Genomic DNA, 18,832 nt, shown 5'->3' with positions numbered 1-18,832 from the left:
ACAAACCAATCAATGTGATACATCATATCAACAGAATGAAGGACAAAAACCACGTGATCATTTCAATTGATGCTGAAAAAATAAAGTGGATGAAATTCAATATCCCTTCATGATTAAAAATAACTCTCAAAAAACTGGATACAGAAGGAACATACCTCAACATAATAAAAGCCATATATTGACAGACACACAACTAGCATCATCCTGAATGAGAAAAAACTGAAAGACTTTCCTCTAAGATTTGGAAGACAACAAAGATGTCCACTTTTACTACTGTTACTCAACATGGTTCTGGAAGTCCTAGCTCAAGCAATCAGAAAAAAGAAGGAAATAAATGGCATCCAAATTCAAAAGGAAGAAGTCAAATTATCCTTGTTTGCAGACAATAAGATCTTATATTTGGAAAAATCTAAAGACTCCACCAAAAAACAAACTCTTAGAACTGATTTTAAAAATTCAGTAGTCGCAGGATACAAAGTCAACATACAAAATTTAGTAGCATTTCTATATGCCAACATCAAACAATCTGAAAAATAAATCAAGGAAGTAATCTCATTTACAATAGCTATAAATAAACTAAAATACCTAGGAATTAACTTAGCCAAAGAAGTGAAAGAACTCTATAATGAAAACTATAAAACATTGGTGAAAGAAATTGAAGAGGACACCAAACAAATGGAAAGAGAGCCCATATTCATGGATTGGAAAAATCAATATTGTTAAAATGTCGATACTACCCAAAGCAAGCTAGGGATTCAATGTAATTCTTATCAAAACACCAATGACATTGTTCACAGAAATAGAAAAAACAATTCTAAAATTTATATGGAAACACAAAATGCCCAGAATAGCCAAAGCTATCCTGAGCAAAAAGAACAAAACTAGAGTAATCACGTTATCTGACTTCATATTGCTGAAAAAATAAAGTGGATGAAATTCAATATCCCTTCATGATTAAAAAGAACCTCTCAAAAAACTGGATACAGAAGGAACATACCTCAACATAATAAAAACCATATATGACAGACCCACAACTAGTAGAGCTATAGTAACCAAAACAGCATGGTACTGGCATAAAAACAGACATATGCACCAATGGAAAAGACTAGAGAACCCAGAAACAAATCTATACATCTACAGTGAACTCATTTTCAACACAGGTGCAAAGAGTATACATTGGGGAAAGAACAGTGTCTTCAATAATGCTGGGAAAACTGGATCTCCATATGCAGAAGAAAAAAACTAGACCCCTACCTCTCACCATGTACAAAAATCAAATCAAAATGGATTAAAGACTTAAATCTAAGACCTCAAACTATGAAATTACTACAAGAAAACATTGGGAAAACTCTTTAGGTCATTGAGCTAGGCAAAGATTTCTTGAGTAATACCCCAGAAACACAGGCAACCAAAGTAAAAGTAGACAGATGAGATCACATCATATTTAAAAGCCTCTGCACAGCAAAGGAAACAATCAACAAAACAATTCCACAGAATTGTAGAAAATATTTGAAAACTATCCATCTGACAAGGGATTAATAACCAGAATAAATAAGGTGCTCCAATAACTCAATAGGAAAAAAAATTTAGTAATCTGATTTAAAAATGGGCAAAAGATCTGAATAGACATTTCTCAAAAGAACACATACAAATGGCAAACAGTTGTATGAAAAGGTGCTCAACATCATGGATTGTCAGAGAAATGTAAATCAAAACTACAATGAGATATCTTTTCACTCCAGTTAAAATGGCCTTTATCCAAAAGACAGGCAAGAACAAATGCTGGGCTGGGCACAGTGGCTCATGCCTATAATCTCAGCACTTTGAGAAGCCAAGGCAGAAAGATTTCTCAAGCCCAGGTATTCAAGACCAGCCTAGGCAACATGGCAAAACCCTGTCTACAAAAAAAAAAAAAAAGTTAGCTAGGCATGGTGGTGCATGCCTGTGGTCCTAGCTACTGGTGAGACTGAGGTGGGAGGATCACCTGAACCTGGGAGTTTGAGGCTGCAGTGAGCTGTGATCATGTCACTGCACTCCAGCCTCTCCAACCTGGGTGATAGAGTGATAGAGTGAGACCCTGTCTCAAATTAAAAAAAAAAAAAAAAATTGCTGGCAAAGATATGGAGAAAAGGGAACCCTCATACAATGTTGGTGGGAATGTAAACTAATACAACCACTACTGGATAACAGTTTGGAGGTTCCTCAAAATCTAAAAATAGAGTTACCATATTATCCAGCAATCCCACTGCTAAGAAATAAATTAGTATATTGAAAAGATATTTGCACTCCCATGTTTGTTGCAGCACTGTTCATAATAGCTAAGATTTAGAAGCAACCTAAGTGTCCATCAAGAGATGAAGGGATAAAGAAAATGTGGTACATATACACAGTGGAGTGCTATTCAGCCATAAAAAAGAATGAAATCCTGTCATTTGCAAAAACACGGATGGAAGTGGGAGTCATTATGTTGAGTGAAATAAGCCAGCTACAGAAAGACAAACTTCACATGTTCTCACCCATTTGTAGGAGCTAAAAATTAAAACAATTGAACTCAAGGAGATAGAGAAAAACAATGGTTACTAGAGGCTGAGAGGTAGGGTTGGGAGAAAAATGGGGATGGTTAATGGTTACCAAAGAATAGTTAGAATGATATTTAGACCTAGTGTTTGATAGCACACCAGGTTGACAACAGTCAATAATAATTTATTATACATTTAAAAATAACTAAACAACTATAATTGGATCATTTGTAGCACAAAGAAAGGATAAATGCTTGAGCTGATGAATTCCCCATTTACCCTGATGTGATTCTTATGCATCATATGCCTGTATCAAAATATCTCATGTATCCCATAAATATATACACTTACTATGTACTCACAAAAATTAAAAAAAGAAATTTCTTAAACTAACATTTTATATAACATTTACACTTAATTCCCTAAGCAGAAGTATGCCTCATATATAAAATATTACTTGGGACATTTATTACAAGACTATTTCCTTCTAGTTTTTAAAAAAGAAAAGACAACTATTTGAAATAAATGAATCACCAGGCATGGCATGTGCTTGTAATTCCAGCTACTTGGGAGGCTGTGGTAGGAGGATGGCTTGAACCCAGGAATTTGAGACCATCCTGGGCAACACGGTGAGACCCCCAAATCATTTTTTTAAATTAAAAAAAAAAACTTTAAAAAAATGAATTAAAAAACCCTCTTACTATAATGCTACTGTTGACTTAAGAGGTTTGGCCTAGATTAGGAAGAAAATGTACATGTTCACACACCAGTAATTCAAGTGTGTGGAGGTATGTAAAGTGATACTGGGGAAGAGAGTACACAGATTTTTTTTTTTTTTTTAAGATAAACTTTTGCTGGCTTGGAGGCCGCCCCTGTTTTTTTTTTTTGAGAGACAAGAATAAACACATGGAACAACTACATGACAATATAGAGAAGGCTGTACCTAAGAGCCTGGTACCACTGATAATTGCTGGGGAAATTCCAAGCACATTCTGAATGAAAGGGCAGCATAATTTGGTGAATTGTTTGGGGGAATGAAGATTTGGTTGAATAGGTGAACTAAAAAAGAAAACTTTCAAAGAGGAAATCATGCAGAAAATTCAGAAGACAGAAATGAATGTCCCGTGCTTGCTGTGCTGTAATTGGGAAAAAGATGTTTTGGTGTTGTGACAGCAAAGGGCCAAATTCAAGCTTATTTTGAAATATTTGTTAAAGTTGATTATTAGGAAAAAGTGACTGTAGATTTTGAGCAGCACAATAATTTTTTTAATTTTTTTCTTTTTTTTTTTTTTTTTTTTTAGAAACAGGTCTTGCCCTATCACACAGGCTGGTATATGAGTACATATACACAATGCAGTGCTATTCAGCCATGAAAAAAAAAATGAGATCCAGTCATTTGCAACAATATGGCTCACTGCAACAATGATAGCTCACTGCAACTGCAAACTTCTAGGCTCAAGCAATCCTCCTGCCCCAGCTTCCACAGTACCAGGGACTACAGATGCATACCACCACACCCCAGTTATTATTTTTTTTTTTTAGAGATGGGGTCTCACTATGTTCCCCAAGCTGGTTTCGAACTCCTTACCCCAAGTGATCTTCCTGCCGTGGCCTCTTGAAGTGCTGGGGTTACAGGCAGGAGCCATAGTGCCCAGCCCAATGATTTTATTTTAAAGAGGAAGGAATGGGGCTAAGGGAATTTGTCTGTTGATGTTAGAAAGGGTTTGAGGGAATTTGGAATAGAATCTAAAAGGTTGCCCAGTTAGTAGCCTAAATATTAAGGTTGAGACAATCTGGAATAGAACCCTATCCTATTGGACTTAACAGTTACAGTGATTCTCTATTACCTTGTTCTTATTTTAGAGATGAGAAAATATCTTTAGATGTAAAAGTACTTGCTCAAAATCACATAGAGTAAATAAGGTGTGGAAGGAGTAGGAGAAAAAATGTAACTGGTAAGTACCAAAATGGTGAATGGTAGGAAAACCAGCATATTCCAGTGGCCTAAGGCTTGTATTCAGCCTGGGATTCTCTTCTGCAGAGTCTCAGAGGCCCATAAAATTTGACTTGTCCTCCTGGCGCCATGGAAGTATAAGAGGAGACAGTATTCACAACCAGGTTTTGATTCCATCCTCCACCAAGTCTTCTCACTTTTTAGAAAACAAAGCTTTTTCCTACTACAGGTCTTTCTATCTTCTCAGTGCACACCCAAGAAAACCCATCTCAACAGACAGAAGCCCTCAGTGCAACATTCCTGGGTTTTTGTTTTGTTTTGAGGGCAATGCTGGGGGAGTGCTTTCTTTTTGAGCTCAAGGCTACTGAGATACCTTGAGAAGCTCAGAAGAAAATATACTCTAATTTGGCCTTTCTCCAATTTTCAATTTGTGGGAAAATTGGTCCCTCTTTCTATGCAGTTTCTTATTTCCCCTTTAAACAGATTTTGAAGAGAAATAATGCATCTTGTTTTGTAAAAATTTTTTTACCGCACAACACTCCTTTATGTTTCTTCTTTGTCAGCAGAATGCATGCTAAGTGCAGAACTCTAGTGGCGACTGCATAGGAAGTGAAGTAGAAATTATAGTTTACAGTGTGAAATGGATGGCACAAGGCTTTTATCTTAATGTAAGCATATCCATAAGTGTAGCCTGGATTGATTTAAGAGTATACTGATGATGCAATCTTTACAGGAAGCTTCAACTGAAATATATGGAGCTGTGAAATTACTAGGTTGCTTGAACCCAAAATCTCCATCAACTAATCTTAGGCTTAAGTCATTTGTTCAAACCAATAAATATTCTCCTAGTATTTTAAACTACTAATTTTTGCACAGTCTAGATTTTCCTTTTACTTTGCTCATTATTTTTGCAAAAATTTAAACATTCTATATGACTTACACCCCCCAGAAATGTGACTTTCTAGATAACCCATAGAAGGGGTGTTGTCTCATCCCTTGGCTTGCCCCTTATAGAAGACCTCTTCTCTCTTTATTTGAGGAGTAGCTCAGAAACTCAGCTGGAATTCAAATGCCTTTTTTAGAATCAATCTGATCACTTTACAGCCACATTTTGTATAAAGTTTTTTCCTATGCACCCAATGATACAAATTTCTGTCCTGGAAAGGGTGTCCTGGAAAGGGTATGTGAGAAAATGGAGAGGAACCAATAATTAGATAAACTTTTATGAAAGAGAAAATATCATTATAAAGGCCACTAGCAAAATCCACTCCAAAAACAAACCAAAATTGTTTTAACTATCTTTTTAAAGATACATATTAGGCTCAAGTCAGCCAACCATCGTTAATGAGCTCAGTTATCACAAATGACATCCAGTGACCCAAGGGCTTGGCATCATTATCTCCAATCTTGTTAAGTTTGAACTTCCAAATTCTCCCATTTAAATAACTCTGAGTTTATCCTTAAAGTGTTAACCTGTGAACTAGCAAAGCCTCCCCCAGTATCTTTGACCTCTGAAGTATTTCTTGAAATAATCAGTTTTACTCCTCACAGAGGCAAATACCAAGACAGCTCTGGGTAATTGGTTATATGAGACCATCAAGATAACATGGACCTATTCAGGGTCCCCATATATATATACCAATCAAAAAGCTGACATAAATGAGAGGTTGAATTTCATTGTGCTTTATGGTTATGAGAGTTCACTTTGCATTGGCAAGGAAAAAGAGCAGTTTACTAGTGGTTTTTTCATAATGTTCTATAAAAATGAAGAAATGTACATTCCTGTAATCTGGAGATGGGATATTAATCAATTTTCTAGTTATTTTTCATGTAGTTCAACAGATTAGTTCCTATTAATGATTTCTTAAAGGCAGTGTAATATCAATAAACAAGTATCTAGGATAAAGTTCTTTTATTTTACTTGTATTTGTAAACTTTTGCCTAGAAACCATCTGAAGTTGCCTTTCCAACTCACCCTCTCAATAAATACATTGATTCAAACATCTCATTGGTCGCTTCCCAGTTGACAGTATATAAATTAGCACGGCAGCGGTTCATTCTTTTAACTTGCTCTTTCCCAGCTGAGAGTAAACAAAGTTGATGCTATACAGCCATTCATTCCTCCTACTGCTCTCTTCCTAGTTGAGGCTAAACAAAGCTGACACTAAACAGTCATTAGCTATTACCTCTGCGAAGTCAACTTCTTCCCAGCCTTTCTTCTTCATCCTCCCACACACCCTCAGAAACACTCCTGACAACAGCTTTGATCCTCTTTTGCCAATTCTGCATTTAGACCCTTCCAGTTCCTTCCACTCATTTCCCATTAGAATCTGAAAGGAGCTGTTGTCAGTCATTTCCCGTTGTTTTCATAAACTATTTGTTCTCCATATTAAGGCATTTAACTGTTTGATTCCAATTCTTTTTCATTTGATCTGTTTTATCTTAAATTGTACATTTTTAAGGATTAGAAAGTAAGTGAAGAAATTATTTCAGGATAGATAATCTCCCTAAATCTCAATCAAGATCCACTCCCTCTCTCAGTCACCTGATTCACTAGAGATGAGTAGTATGAGTCATCTCAGGCTTAGTTACTGCAGGCCTATTCTTTAAAGCCTGCATGTCTTGAACTGAAATCTCTGAGGACCTGGAGTTTCACTAACCTCGCCTGCAGCCTCACCAACAGGCCCACTCTCCTGTTTCCCTTACTCTAGCATCTTCCTCTAGAGCAAAGTACCTTATGGCAAAATGAGAGAGTTCCTTCTTGTTTCTAACTGAAGATGACTCTTCAATGTATCCATCATATTTTCTAACATTCTGCAGGTTATTTTAATAAGTGGCCCCCACCTTCCTATCATTTTTATAACTGTAATGAGCCATCTAACAACAAAACTGTTACTGGAATTAAGATCTCAGCTCACTGCAACCTCTGCCTCCCAGGTTCAAGCAATTCTCCTGCATCAGCTTCCTAAGTAGCTGTGATTACAGGCATGTACCATCACACCCAGCTAATTTTTGTATTTTTAGTAGAGATGGGGTTTCACCATGTTGACCAGGCTGGTGTCAAACTCCTGACCTCAAGGGATCCACCCGCCTCGGCCTCCCAAAGTGCTGGGATTATAGGCGTGAGCCACCATGCCTGGCCAGGAACGAATTTTTTTTTTTGCCAGAAAAATTATTGTTTCCATCAACTTTTTCGATGCATTATGCATAAAATTATGGAAAATATACCACCTTGATTTCCCGTCTTGAAGAACTCTGTTCTCTCTGGAAGATTGGTAAGTATGCTATTTCCCTGAGCCTTCTGACCATTGGGTGGTAAGTTTTGATCACTGAATATGTCAGTTGTATGTCATTTCTCATCCTCTGATTAGTACAGTCTGACAAGATTTGTAAAAACATCATTTTGGTTTTTATTGTAGTCATCTACCTTTGTTTGAATACTTTTGTTTTTGGTATATACCAACAGATGGTTGAGGTTTACAGTAAATCTAATGTGAACTTTAGAATTTGTGCTAAAATAGACACACTATTCAGGGGTTTCTCAGGTTCTTCCATCTCCATCAGATGCTTCTTACATCAAATAAAGAATAGTAAGAAATAGTCGTTTTTCTAGACTATCTTACAATAGCATTTTAAGGTAAAAAGTCTTTATGGGCATTTAAGAAGGAAATGCATAAACAAAGGTTTAAGAAAACTTCTGCTGAAGGATTGGGCTTAACAGGAATGAAGAAACTATGCTATCTAACTGGAATGTTGTATAAGCCACCTTTCTTAGAATTCCTTTTTCATTTCTCAAAATACAACTCATTAAAAATCATGATATTTATTTATATGGACTCCTCTTCGTGAAGCTGTTTTGGAGCTCTCCATGAACATGCTCAATAGTTTGCTTTTTAAAGAAAAACCTTATGGAAATTGAAGATTAGTTTTCATTTTTCTTTCTTTCTTTCTTTTCTTTTTTTTTTTTTTTTTTTTGAGACAGTGTCTCACTCTTGTCACCCAGACCGGAGTGCAGTGGTGTGATCTCGGCTCACTGCATCTTCCGCCTCCCAGGTTCAAGCAATTCTCCCGCCTCAGCCTCCTGAGTAGCTAGGATTACAGGCATGCACCATCAAGCCCAGCTACTTTTTGTATTTTTAGTAGAGATAGGGTTTCGCTATGTTGGCCAGGCTGGTCTCAAACTCCTGACTTCAGGTGATCCACCTGCCTCAGCCTCCCGAAGTGCTGGGATTACAGGTGTGAGCAACTGCACTTGGCAAGAAGATTAGTTTTCTCAACAAATTTTTCCCTTTCATTGTAATTAGTATTAGCAGTGAACATCTTTGAATTCCTTATATTGATTTGTGTCTCTCACACTGATGAATGGATAACAATCAGACTGACTGTGGGAATAGAAGTGATTTGTTTGAAGACCATTGCACCCTTAGGAAACAAATGTATGAACTTACAGAAGGCTAAAAAATCTGTGATAATATTTGTGCTCATTTGTAATATAGGCATAGAAAAAATGTATGTTAGAACTGAAAGAGAGCATCCAACTTAATCCCTTAATTTTACAGAAGAGGACTCTGAGCCCAAAAATGAGTGGCTTCTTTAAGGTTATATAGATAATGAACATGAAGCCCTGGTCTTAATGATCCCACATTCAGTGTTGCTTTCACCAAAATGCAACCAAAATATTTTTAAATACTGCTGGAATTATATTTAAGCATATAGAAATGCCCATTTATTGACTGAAATCCAAACATTTCTTTTTTTTTAATATTATCAGGCTTACTTCTTTGAGAAGTCCATATTATTTTTCTTGGTTCTCTAGTGGTGATATTAAATATCTTGGTTTCCAATTCAATATCACATTGAAAGTACTTCATTTATACTTTGTGTCCAATCAATGGATAATAGCTTTTTTGTCCACAAAGCATCTAATTTCTGTTTTAGATGATAAACTCCTGGACAGCAAGGACATTGACAATTTCCTATTTGGTACAGCTCATATAAAGTGCACTTTGGGACCCTGTTTAAAGAAAATGTCTTAACATGAAGGGCTACTTCTTTCAAGTTCTTATCTTATACAATGTCTTTGCACTCTGGGGCAACGCTGTGTCTGTGTGGCATATACTCCCTGTGGGCATTTGCTAAGTGATAGTCATGATATGGTTTGGCTGAGTCCCCACCCAAATTTCATCCCTTTTTTTTTTTTTTTTTTTTTTAAGACGGAGTCTCACTCTGTTGCCCCAGCTGGAGTCCAGCGGCACAATCTCAGCTCACCGCAACCTCTGCCTCCCAGGTTCAAGCAATTCTCCTGCCTCAGCCTCCCGAGTAGCTGGGATTACAGGCATGCACCACCACACCCAGCTGATTTTTGTATTTTTAGTAGAGCTGGGGTTTCACCACGTTGGCCAGGCTGGTCTCGAACTCCTGACCTCAGGTGATCCGCCTGCCTCGGCCTCCCAAAGTGCTGGGATTACAGGTGTGAGCCACCACACCTGGAACCAAATCTCATCTTGAATTTTAGTTCCCATAACCACCATGTGTGGTGTGAGGGACCTGATGGGAGGTAATTGAATCATGGGGGTGATTACCCCCATGCTGTTCTCATGATAGTAAGTTCTCATGAGATCTGACGGTTTTATAAGGAGTTTTGCCTCTTTGCTTGGCACTTCTCCTTCCTGCTGCCATGTGAAGAAGGATGTGTTTGCCTCCTCTTCCACCATAATTGTAAGTTTCCTGAGGCCTACCCAGCCATGCTGAACTGTGTGTCAATTAAACCTCTTTCCTTTATAAATTACCCAGTCTTGGGTATGTCTTTATTAGCAGCATGAACTAATACAGTGAGTATAATAGGAATTATTATTATTCTAGTTCCATTCCATCTATTTCCTTTTATGAAGCCTGCTCTTCTACAAACCAGCTGAAGAAGCTGATCACATGGAAGGTATTTCATTTTTATATAGTCTTTAAAGGTCTACTTTCAGTTCATCATAAAATACAACCTAGTTATGGAATCTGAAAATTGGAAGAAACATTGGAAAACAATCTCTGTGGCTACCCTGGAAAAATATTTTAAGTAAAAGTTTGACAATCCTCAACAACCTCCTTCAACAAGTAACATTGGTTACAACCACTAAAATTAGTTATTTTATATCTGGTATAAATCCTTATTATGGAAAAGGAATCCTGTGACTTATATTTGTGTCTTCTATGGAAAGGTTATTTAACAAAGTGTTGCAGGTAGTATAGATCATGAATAGGTAGAAAAAGAATTTCTGTTTTCTTAAGATCTTTAAAGGCCAGGCATGGTGGCTCACGCCTGTAATCCTAGCACTTTGGTAGGCCGAGATGGGTGGATCACTTGAGGCCAGGAGTTTGAGACCACCCAGGGCAACATGGTGAAACCCCCTCTCTACTAAAAATACACAAATTAGCCAGGTGCGATGACATGGGCCTGTGGTCCCAGCTACTAGAAAGGTTAAGGTGGGAGGACCGTTTGAGACTGAGAAGTCAAGGCTGTAGTGAGCCCGGATCATGCCATTGCACTCCAGCCTGCATGACAAAGTGAGACTCTGTCTCAAAAAAAAAAAAAAAAAAAAAAAAAAAAATGGATAAAGCTAGGGACTAAATTAAGCCTTGCATTTGAATTCAGGAGCCACTCTTCTGGAAGCCAAGGCTTGTTGCCCCCAACAACCCTCCCAAATTTTAGTCACTTCTGTTGGGCAGGGGCAAGTAAAACGTGATGGACTGTCTTACAGCTTGCCTGGGAAAATTTGTTTCCCTATTTACCCTTCAAAGTGAATCATTCCCAAGGTTGACTTTAATTAATTCTGATGTAATTCACTTCCTTTCATTTAATAATTATTAAAAATTTCAGGGCAGGGTGCAGTGGCTCACGCCTGTAATCCCAGCACTTTAGGGGCCAAGACAGGATGATTGCTTGAGCCCGGGAGTTTGAGACCAGCCTGGGCAACATAGTGAGACCCCATCTCTACAGAAAATTTAAAAATTATCCAGGCATGGTGGCATGTGCCTCCCAGCTACTTGGGGTGCTGAGATGGGAAGATTGCTTGAGTCCAGGGTTCAAGCCCCCCACTTAAGTCAAGGCTGCAGTGAGTTATGATCACGCCACTGCACTCCAGCCTGGAGGACAGTATGAGACCCTATTAAAAAGAAAAATAAAACAAAGAAACAGGACGAGAAAATACATGTATGTTTCTTAAGGTAGTTATTAAAAGATTTTTTTAAAAATTGAGACAGGGTCTGACTTTGTCACCCAGGCTGGAGTGCAGTGGCACAGTCTGGGCTCACTGCAGCCTCGACCTTCTAGGCTCAATCCATCCTCCCACCTTAGCCCCCCAGGTAGCTGGGACCACAGGCATGCGCCACCACACCCAGCTAATTTTTGTATTTTTTGTAGAGTTAGGGTTTCGCCATGTTGCCCAGGCTGGTCTGGAACTCTTGGGCTCAAGCGATCTGCCCGCCTCAGCCTCCCAAAGTGCTGGAATTACAGGCATGAGAAACTGCACCCAGCCCCATAATCTTTATAGCACTCCTTTACCAAAGAAGAATTATACTGAAAATTTAGATTTATAGAGATTATACTGTTAACATATAGCTGGCAGTCCTGAGCTGGAAGCTCTCTCGTCATTCAGGAAATTTCATGGAGAAATAACTTTCCTGATTCCATATTCTTGGGGGCAACACAATTGAAGATGGAGGGCCAGAAGAAATACTCAAGTCAGAAAGCTGCACAGCATTCACACAAAATCTGGTTGGAGAGGAAAGCCGTTTTCATAATTTAGCGAGCTTCCCCAGCTAGCCTGTAGGTGGGTGTGTTTAACAGAAGAAAGCAATGGGAACCCGCCTGTCAGCCAGCCTTTCGAGCTAATTAGCTCAGCATACAACAAAGATAAGTGAGCCTGGGAAGAGGGCCCCCTGAGGGGTCTTTAGATTCTGGGAAATGTCTGATTGGCAGATGTTAAAAGGGATTCCTTGGTAATCCAGTGCATCAATGAGCTGCAGAAATTCAGCCCAGGACTGCAAGAATTCAGGCATGAGGACACTCTGTACAGGAGGCTCACACAGGCAGACCCAAGATGGACAGAACCTTGGAATCTCTGAGACACATCATTGCCCAAGTCTTGCCTCACAGAGATCCGGCTCTAGTCTTCAAAGACTGTAAGTACTGAAAGGGGAAAAGTTTTTTGACTTTTTAGAAAATAGTCCTAAACGTCAAGTCACATCCTATTTAAGTAAGATTTCTCCTAAATCTCTGCAGTCGTATGCTGTGTTCTAAGTGATATTTTAACTTGTTCCTGACTTCAGTCAGAAGAACGATTTCATTTCACCTACAGGCATTAGGCGCTGGGTTATTTTGTCAGTGATACATCTTCCTAACTATTTAGAAGTCTCTTCTACAATCCAAGACCTGCCTAAGACTTAATGAACTTTTTCTGATGCTTTTTAAGTAAAGCAAAGCTGACTGGTGCTGAGATTAAACCTAAAAATAATTTGGAAATGATACTAAAATATATCAATATTTGTTAACCTGTTTAATACTCCACAACACATATTAGTTATGTTAATTCAAGTATCGTGTTTGTCTGAAAATTTTTGTTGCAAACCAGAATTAACAGTAAATCACCACTGAGCTTTTAAATTTCGATAACAGATTATAATGGTTTAGTTAAAAGGCCAATAAAATGAGATGCCTCCTAACCTCAGCAACACTCCCTGTGGGGACCCCCTGACCACCACCACCAATTTATACAGCATGGCAAAGTTATTTCAAAATCTTTTTTTTAATGATTTAAAAATAATTCAATCAAGATTTCCAATTCTAGCAATACTATTAAACCATTTGTCATATAACTTCGTTTCTGGAACCAATTTGATTTCCTGCTGCTGCAAAACAGACTATCTTCATGTTGTATCTTATCTACAGTGGGTTTCATATTACAAAGGGCTTCTGAAATAGAACTTTGCTATGGAACTGCCCAAAAGGTAAAATGCATATGGAATTTTTTTTAACTTCAATAGGTTACAGCTTTCCTCTTTGTGAATCTAGTTATGTTTGTCTCCATCAAAACATCAATGGTTTGAATTTTTGCTTTCTGATTGCTGAATAATGTTCCTTTCCAGATGTCCTCTTAGCTTAGATTTCTCATATGTATGTTGAAGAAAGAGGAATGTTAGGCCATTTAATTCTATAAATTTTTCCTCTTAGATGTTAAATTGTAACCAATCTGTCCTTTAAGGCATAAAGTGGAAGCCTTTTCTTTCCCTCTCTCTCTTTTTAAATATTGTCTTTAAGCATTTGCCAATAACTATGTAGATCTAATAAAAATCACTTCTCCACTACTCTAGCCTGGAGTCTATTCAGGTTTGTTATGTTTTTTAAGTAAAAAGGGAAGGAAAGAATGTCTCTCTCCTACAATAGAAGTGAATTCACTAGTGAGGGATAAAAGGGCTCTCGGGCTGCCCAAGCTTTGGATAAATTGTATAGGACCAGGGTTCTTATGCTGAGGGTTTAAATAGGGGAAGCAGTTAAAAAAATAGGGAGGACATTTTTCACTGGCTCATTGAAAACTTAATAAGTTCAAATGCGAAACTGTGTAGCTCATTTTTTAGCCGAGCTAAATTGCTGCGATTGTTTACGGTTTAGAAGAGAAGATAGACTAGAAAAAGGATTACAATAAAGCATACATTAAGTTCTGTCATCCAGGACTTTGCAGGACTTCTTTTATATGGGAGAACAAATAAGTGTCCTGTTTTATGTATTTCATTCATTAACATAGAACCTATATTTGACCAGACAGCATTGTCCGTTTATCCTAGAATGGACTGCTACTCGGCAACTGCTTGCATGGCTTAATAGATGTGAATATTAAACTGCTGATTCTGTCCCTTCTTTTCTAATCTGAAAAATGACTAAATGACAGTAAGCCAAATGGCACATTTCTGTACCAGGAGTTTTCCTAACTTTAAAACATCCAACCACTTACCAATCTCGTGGAATAAGTGGGAATGGGCTTGCTTACTTTCTGCGACAGGACATTAAAAGTCTGTCTGGAGCCTATGCCATTGCCCTGGCAAGCTGTAGGTGCTGCACACGCCAGAGTTTGGCAGATGGACCCATTTTCTTTGGCATACCCATAAGTTGCTGCCACCACACTCCGATTGGCAGCCTGTAAAAAGCTGCCACCAGCCTTGAATGGCAGGTTCTGAGCAGTCCCCTCTCCTCCTAGTCACTCCTGGCTCCTCCTCCACTCCAACCTGCTCCAAGCTCTTTCTGCCAGGAGGAAAGAGCTGAGTACTTGAGCACATCACTGCCAATTCCTTAAGAAAAATTGCTACCTTACTTTCCTACAAGATGAACTCTGATCCAAGAATTTTTAAAACCCAGCCCAGTTGAACAAAAGAGTAAACACACACAAACACACAAACACACAAACACACACACATGCACACACAAAACACTTAAATTTTTTCTAAATTTCTCTTCCATGAATGCAAACACAGTTTTTCTCTCTTCACTGTTTGGTTATACATAATGCAGGGAGTGTAAATGATCATGCAATTCATTTATTGCCCTCAGTTGGCTTTTGATTTGCTTAAAAACAAGCAATAGTAACTGAATTTTCTCTTCAAGTTGGTTAGAAAAAGCACCCAGAGAGTTTTCTGGTCTGAAACAGATGCACATGGGAATAGTTACATTCATTTAAAGAAATAAAATTCAAATGCTTTCTCAGACAAGGAAGCTCTTCAAATGGTATTTTGCAATACATTAAACCTGTCATTTTGTTTTATACAAGGCGTTCATCTGGCAATAGTTGTGATTTGTTTCTTTTTTTATTTTCTCTTCTAGAAGGAAATAAATTCCATAACACACTTTTTTCCTTTTCCCTATTTCACATTTCATATGAAAAATAATGGAAAGAGGTTTTAAATAAGGTGGACTCCCAATTTTAAATTTGTTCATCTAAGCTGACACTGGACTGTTCTCCCCTGCATAAATGTCTCTATTTTAAAACAAGTAGCACTGGAAGTCTCCACACTACCAGGCAGAATCTCTGCAAAGTATAGCTTGTCTCCATATTGCCTTCCATTCTTGGCTTTGTGCAATATCCAATTTCGTTTCATGTGTCATGCATCACAACGAAAGCTGAGCTATCCTAAAAGCAGCCCCTGTCCACTCTTTTGAAGAAGTGTGTGAACTTACTATTCATTTGCCACTGTTTGACAATTCCTTGCGTAACTTCTCAAAAGAAATCACCACAGGACTTCAAGATAGCTATGCTTTCAGATCCTAATCTGAATATTAACTCTTCATATTACAAGAGCACAATACATTTATCTGCCATCTTTGGGCTCTTCCTTCAACCATTTAATAGTAAGGCTAAGACGTCAAGTCCTCATCATGTGATAGGCACTGTACTAGAAACATTTATTCTTCACAGTAAGCTAGTAATGTAGGTACTATTGTTGTTAGAGGTGAGGAAACTGAGGCACATAGAGGTTAAAATGACGTGCCCAAGGTCACTCAAGGTCACCCAGCTAGTATGTGATAGAGCCAGGAATCAAATTCTGTCTTCCAACTCCTCACCTTGAAACACTATGAGACATTGCCTCTCAGAAGTGCTAGTTACCATGTCATTAATGTTGTAATAGCAGTACAGGTTGATTATGCCTTATCTGAAATGCTTGGGACCAGAAGTATTGTAGATTTCAGATTATTTTTAGATTTCAGAATATTTGCATTATATATACCTTAGCACCCCAAATCTGAAAATCTGAAATCTGAAATGCTTCAGTGAACATTTCTTTGGAGTCTCATGTCAGCAATTAAATGTTCTAGATTTTGGAACATTCTGGATTTTAGGTTTTTGGATTTGGGATGCTCAACTTATATCTCTTAGGAAAACAGAGGGGAGAAAAAGAAACTCTACCAGGAGCACAGTGGGAGCCCATTAAATAATCACATTTAACAGAAGTGTGACAAGAAAGTGGTCAGGGGAAGATAATTTTTGATGAGATAGAACAGCTTGTCCAAAGACAAATTGGGCAATACAAGAACCATGTGCTGGGGGAGGCAGAGACAGACCGAGGAGGCAGGTTGGGTCATGCTGACATGCCAGCAATAGGGAGCCATTGGAGTTAACAGTGATCCTAAATTAGTTCTGGAAGTTTATGGCCTTATGTTGCATTGGGGAAAAGTTTATATTGACATCGGTTGGAGGTACATATCCGAATACCTAAGTTAGGGAACACTGCAGCTTTTTCTTAGCAAGAAACCATTTGCCAACTCAGACAAGATGCAAGATTTGTAAATGTCAAACATGCCTATGAAGAGAAACCACTTTCACTGACTGAAGGCCAAAATCAGGGCAAACTTTCTCAAAAAGATGGTTTAAAAAGTATCTTAATTGTCACTGTAGCCACGAGAATGAGTTGGTTTCTAGCACTGACTTATGAAGTGACATGTAAGATTTCACTGATATTTTTTCCCAAATTTTATAATGAAAAAGTAAGACGGATCCTTTACTAAGTGTTGAAAAATTGGAAGCAAATTTCTCACATATTTGAGGTGCACTAACTCTTCCATTTGGGAGAACATTTTTCTGCATGAAACGTTTTATTTATATCAGATAGGTGAATACTTTACTTCAAAGAGTACGTTTTTTACCCTTTGGAAAAACTGGACCAGACTACAGGGCTATTAAAAACATCTTAGTAATCATGAATCTAGCTATATGCAGCATGAGAGAGCAAGAATCCTCAGGAGTCACGTACTTTATCCACCATGCTTTTTAGTACAGTTATGTGAAATCAATAAATTTGATGATAAATTTATAGTTTTCACATTTCACAGAAAGGAATGGAGTAGGATGTAAAGCCTGAAGATTCTTCTGCAGTAAAAAAATCCCTATATATATTGCATTGCATTCTACCACCCCTGAAAAAATACAGTTTAAAACCACAAAAAAACAGCCAAACAAAAATAAACCCTATAGTGCTTGCTAGCTTATTTTAAAATAATGAGTGCATCTTAATTACAGTAATTTGAACTCTGCTAATTTTAGCATCTAAACTATGGATGTCTGTTTGACTGAAGCCTATTCAAACGCTAATTTTACTTTATTTATCAGAGGGCCTAACTATTTTTATTTGAATTTATACTAAGGAAGAAATGTAAGTTTTAGTACAGCTATCAATGGCATAAGAGCTGGTTCTTTTTTTTTTTTTTTTTTTTTTTGCAGTAAATATACTTTGACAGAGTTTAAAGTCAAATGTATAAAAGTCTCAACCCCAGAAGACGGGTTCTTAAAATGGAAAAAATAGGTAGCTTCTTGATCACTTTATGGCTATATCTGTCCTAGTACATTTATTTCTCATAGATAAGTAAGATTTAACAGATCAAAATAAATATGATAGACACCTATCCTGTGAGATCAAAGCTGGGACCTCTTCATTGACTGCTCTCCCATCTCACCAGAGGTTTTTGATGGTGGTTGCTGTTGTTTTTAACAGTTAAGATTTGTTAGTCTGAACTCAATTTTAACAACTTCTGAAACTCATGTGTTAAGTTACAGCCCATAATAGGATACAGATGCATAAGGGTGAGTTTCTAAGTTATGATCTTCTGTTTAAATGACACGGTTTTACTGATTATGTGCTACAGATTGATTTAAGAAATGTAAGACAACTTTAGAAGCCTTTCATAAAAGAATCTTCTTTTTGTAATACATTTCATATTGACGTTTTAACCCCAAACGCTCTTACTTCTTTTCCGCCATGTTCAAATGCCCATGTAAGTTTAGTCTGTCAAGGTAGTTAAAACATTTCTATTTTAAAAGAAAAAAAAATCCTACTGAAAGATTAATATTGACAAAATAGACAATCATTACACTCTCCATAGTTCTTTATATTTTTTTCTCTGGTGTCCATGAAATGTTTGAATTATGGTTTTGGTTTTTTTTTCCTCCTGCGATGATAATCAGTTGATCCCTATTTTGATCTTATCCCGTTAAGCAGGTGTGAGAAACCATCATTTCGTCACCACTCCTTTGGCACTTACGGCCTGTGCTATTTAGTTTACATTTCCTTCATGTGGCTCTGTACTAAGTGTTACGGCTTCACTGTGGTGTTTTTGTCCACACCTAAGTTGTAAGTTCCAGGAGGGCAGAGCTGTACCTTGTACTTTTCTGTAACCCCCAGGTAACTCCCACAGGGACACACACCTAGCAGGTGCACAATCAGACATTTTTGGATTGCCAATGGTTGATTTTTCTTCCTCACGTAAAGGGGGTAAGATTCTCCCCATTGTCAGGTGTTCTCCTTTACGATGAAATAAACTGTGCCAAGA

At 37.7% G+C, this 18,832-nt stretch overlaps 1 protein-coding gene across 1 annotated transcript in view; it reads left to right on the top strand.

The window, feature by feature from the left end:
- The first annotated feature begins 12,393 nt into the window (after positions 1-12,393).
- Positions 12,394-18,832, top strand: part of LIX1 (limb and CNS expressed 1) — a 51,753-nt gene continuing 45,314 nt past the window's right edge. The window contains exon 1 of the mRNA XM_055298212.2: positions 12,394-12,645. Coding sequence (XP_055154187.1) covers positions 12,564-12,645 — 82 coding nt within the window. The 5' untranslated portion in view covers positions 12,394-12,563. The remainder of the gene's footprint in view (positions 12,646-18,832) is intronic.

Source organism: Symphalangus syndactylus, chromosome 11 (genome assembly GCF_028878055.3).
Source record: "Symphalangus syndactylus isolate Jambi chromosome 11, NHGRI_mSymSyn1-v2.1_pri, whole genome shotgun sequence".
NCBI classification, from domain to species: domain Eukaryota; kingdom Metazoa; phylum Chordata; class Mammalia; order Primates; family Hylobatidae; genus Symphalangus; species Symphalangus syndactylus.
The sequence above is the reverse complement of the archived record's forward strand: the minus strand, read 5'-3'. Positions and strand labels throughout refer to the sequence as shown.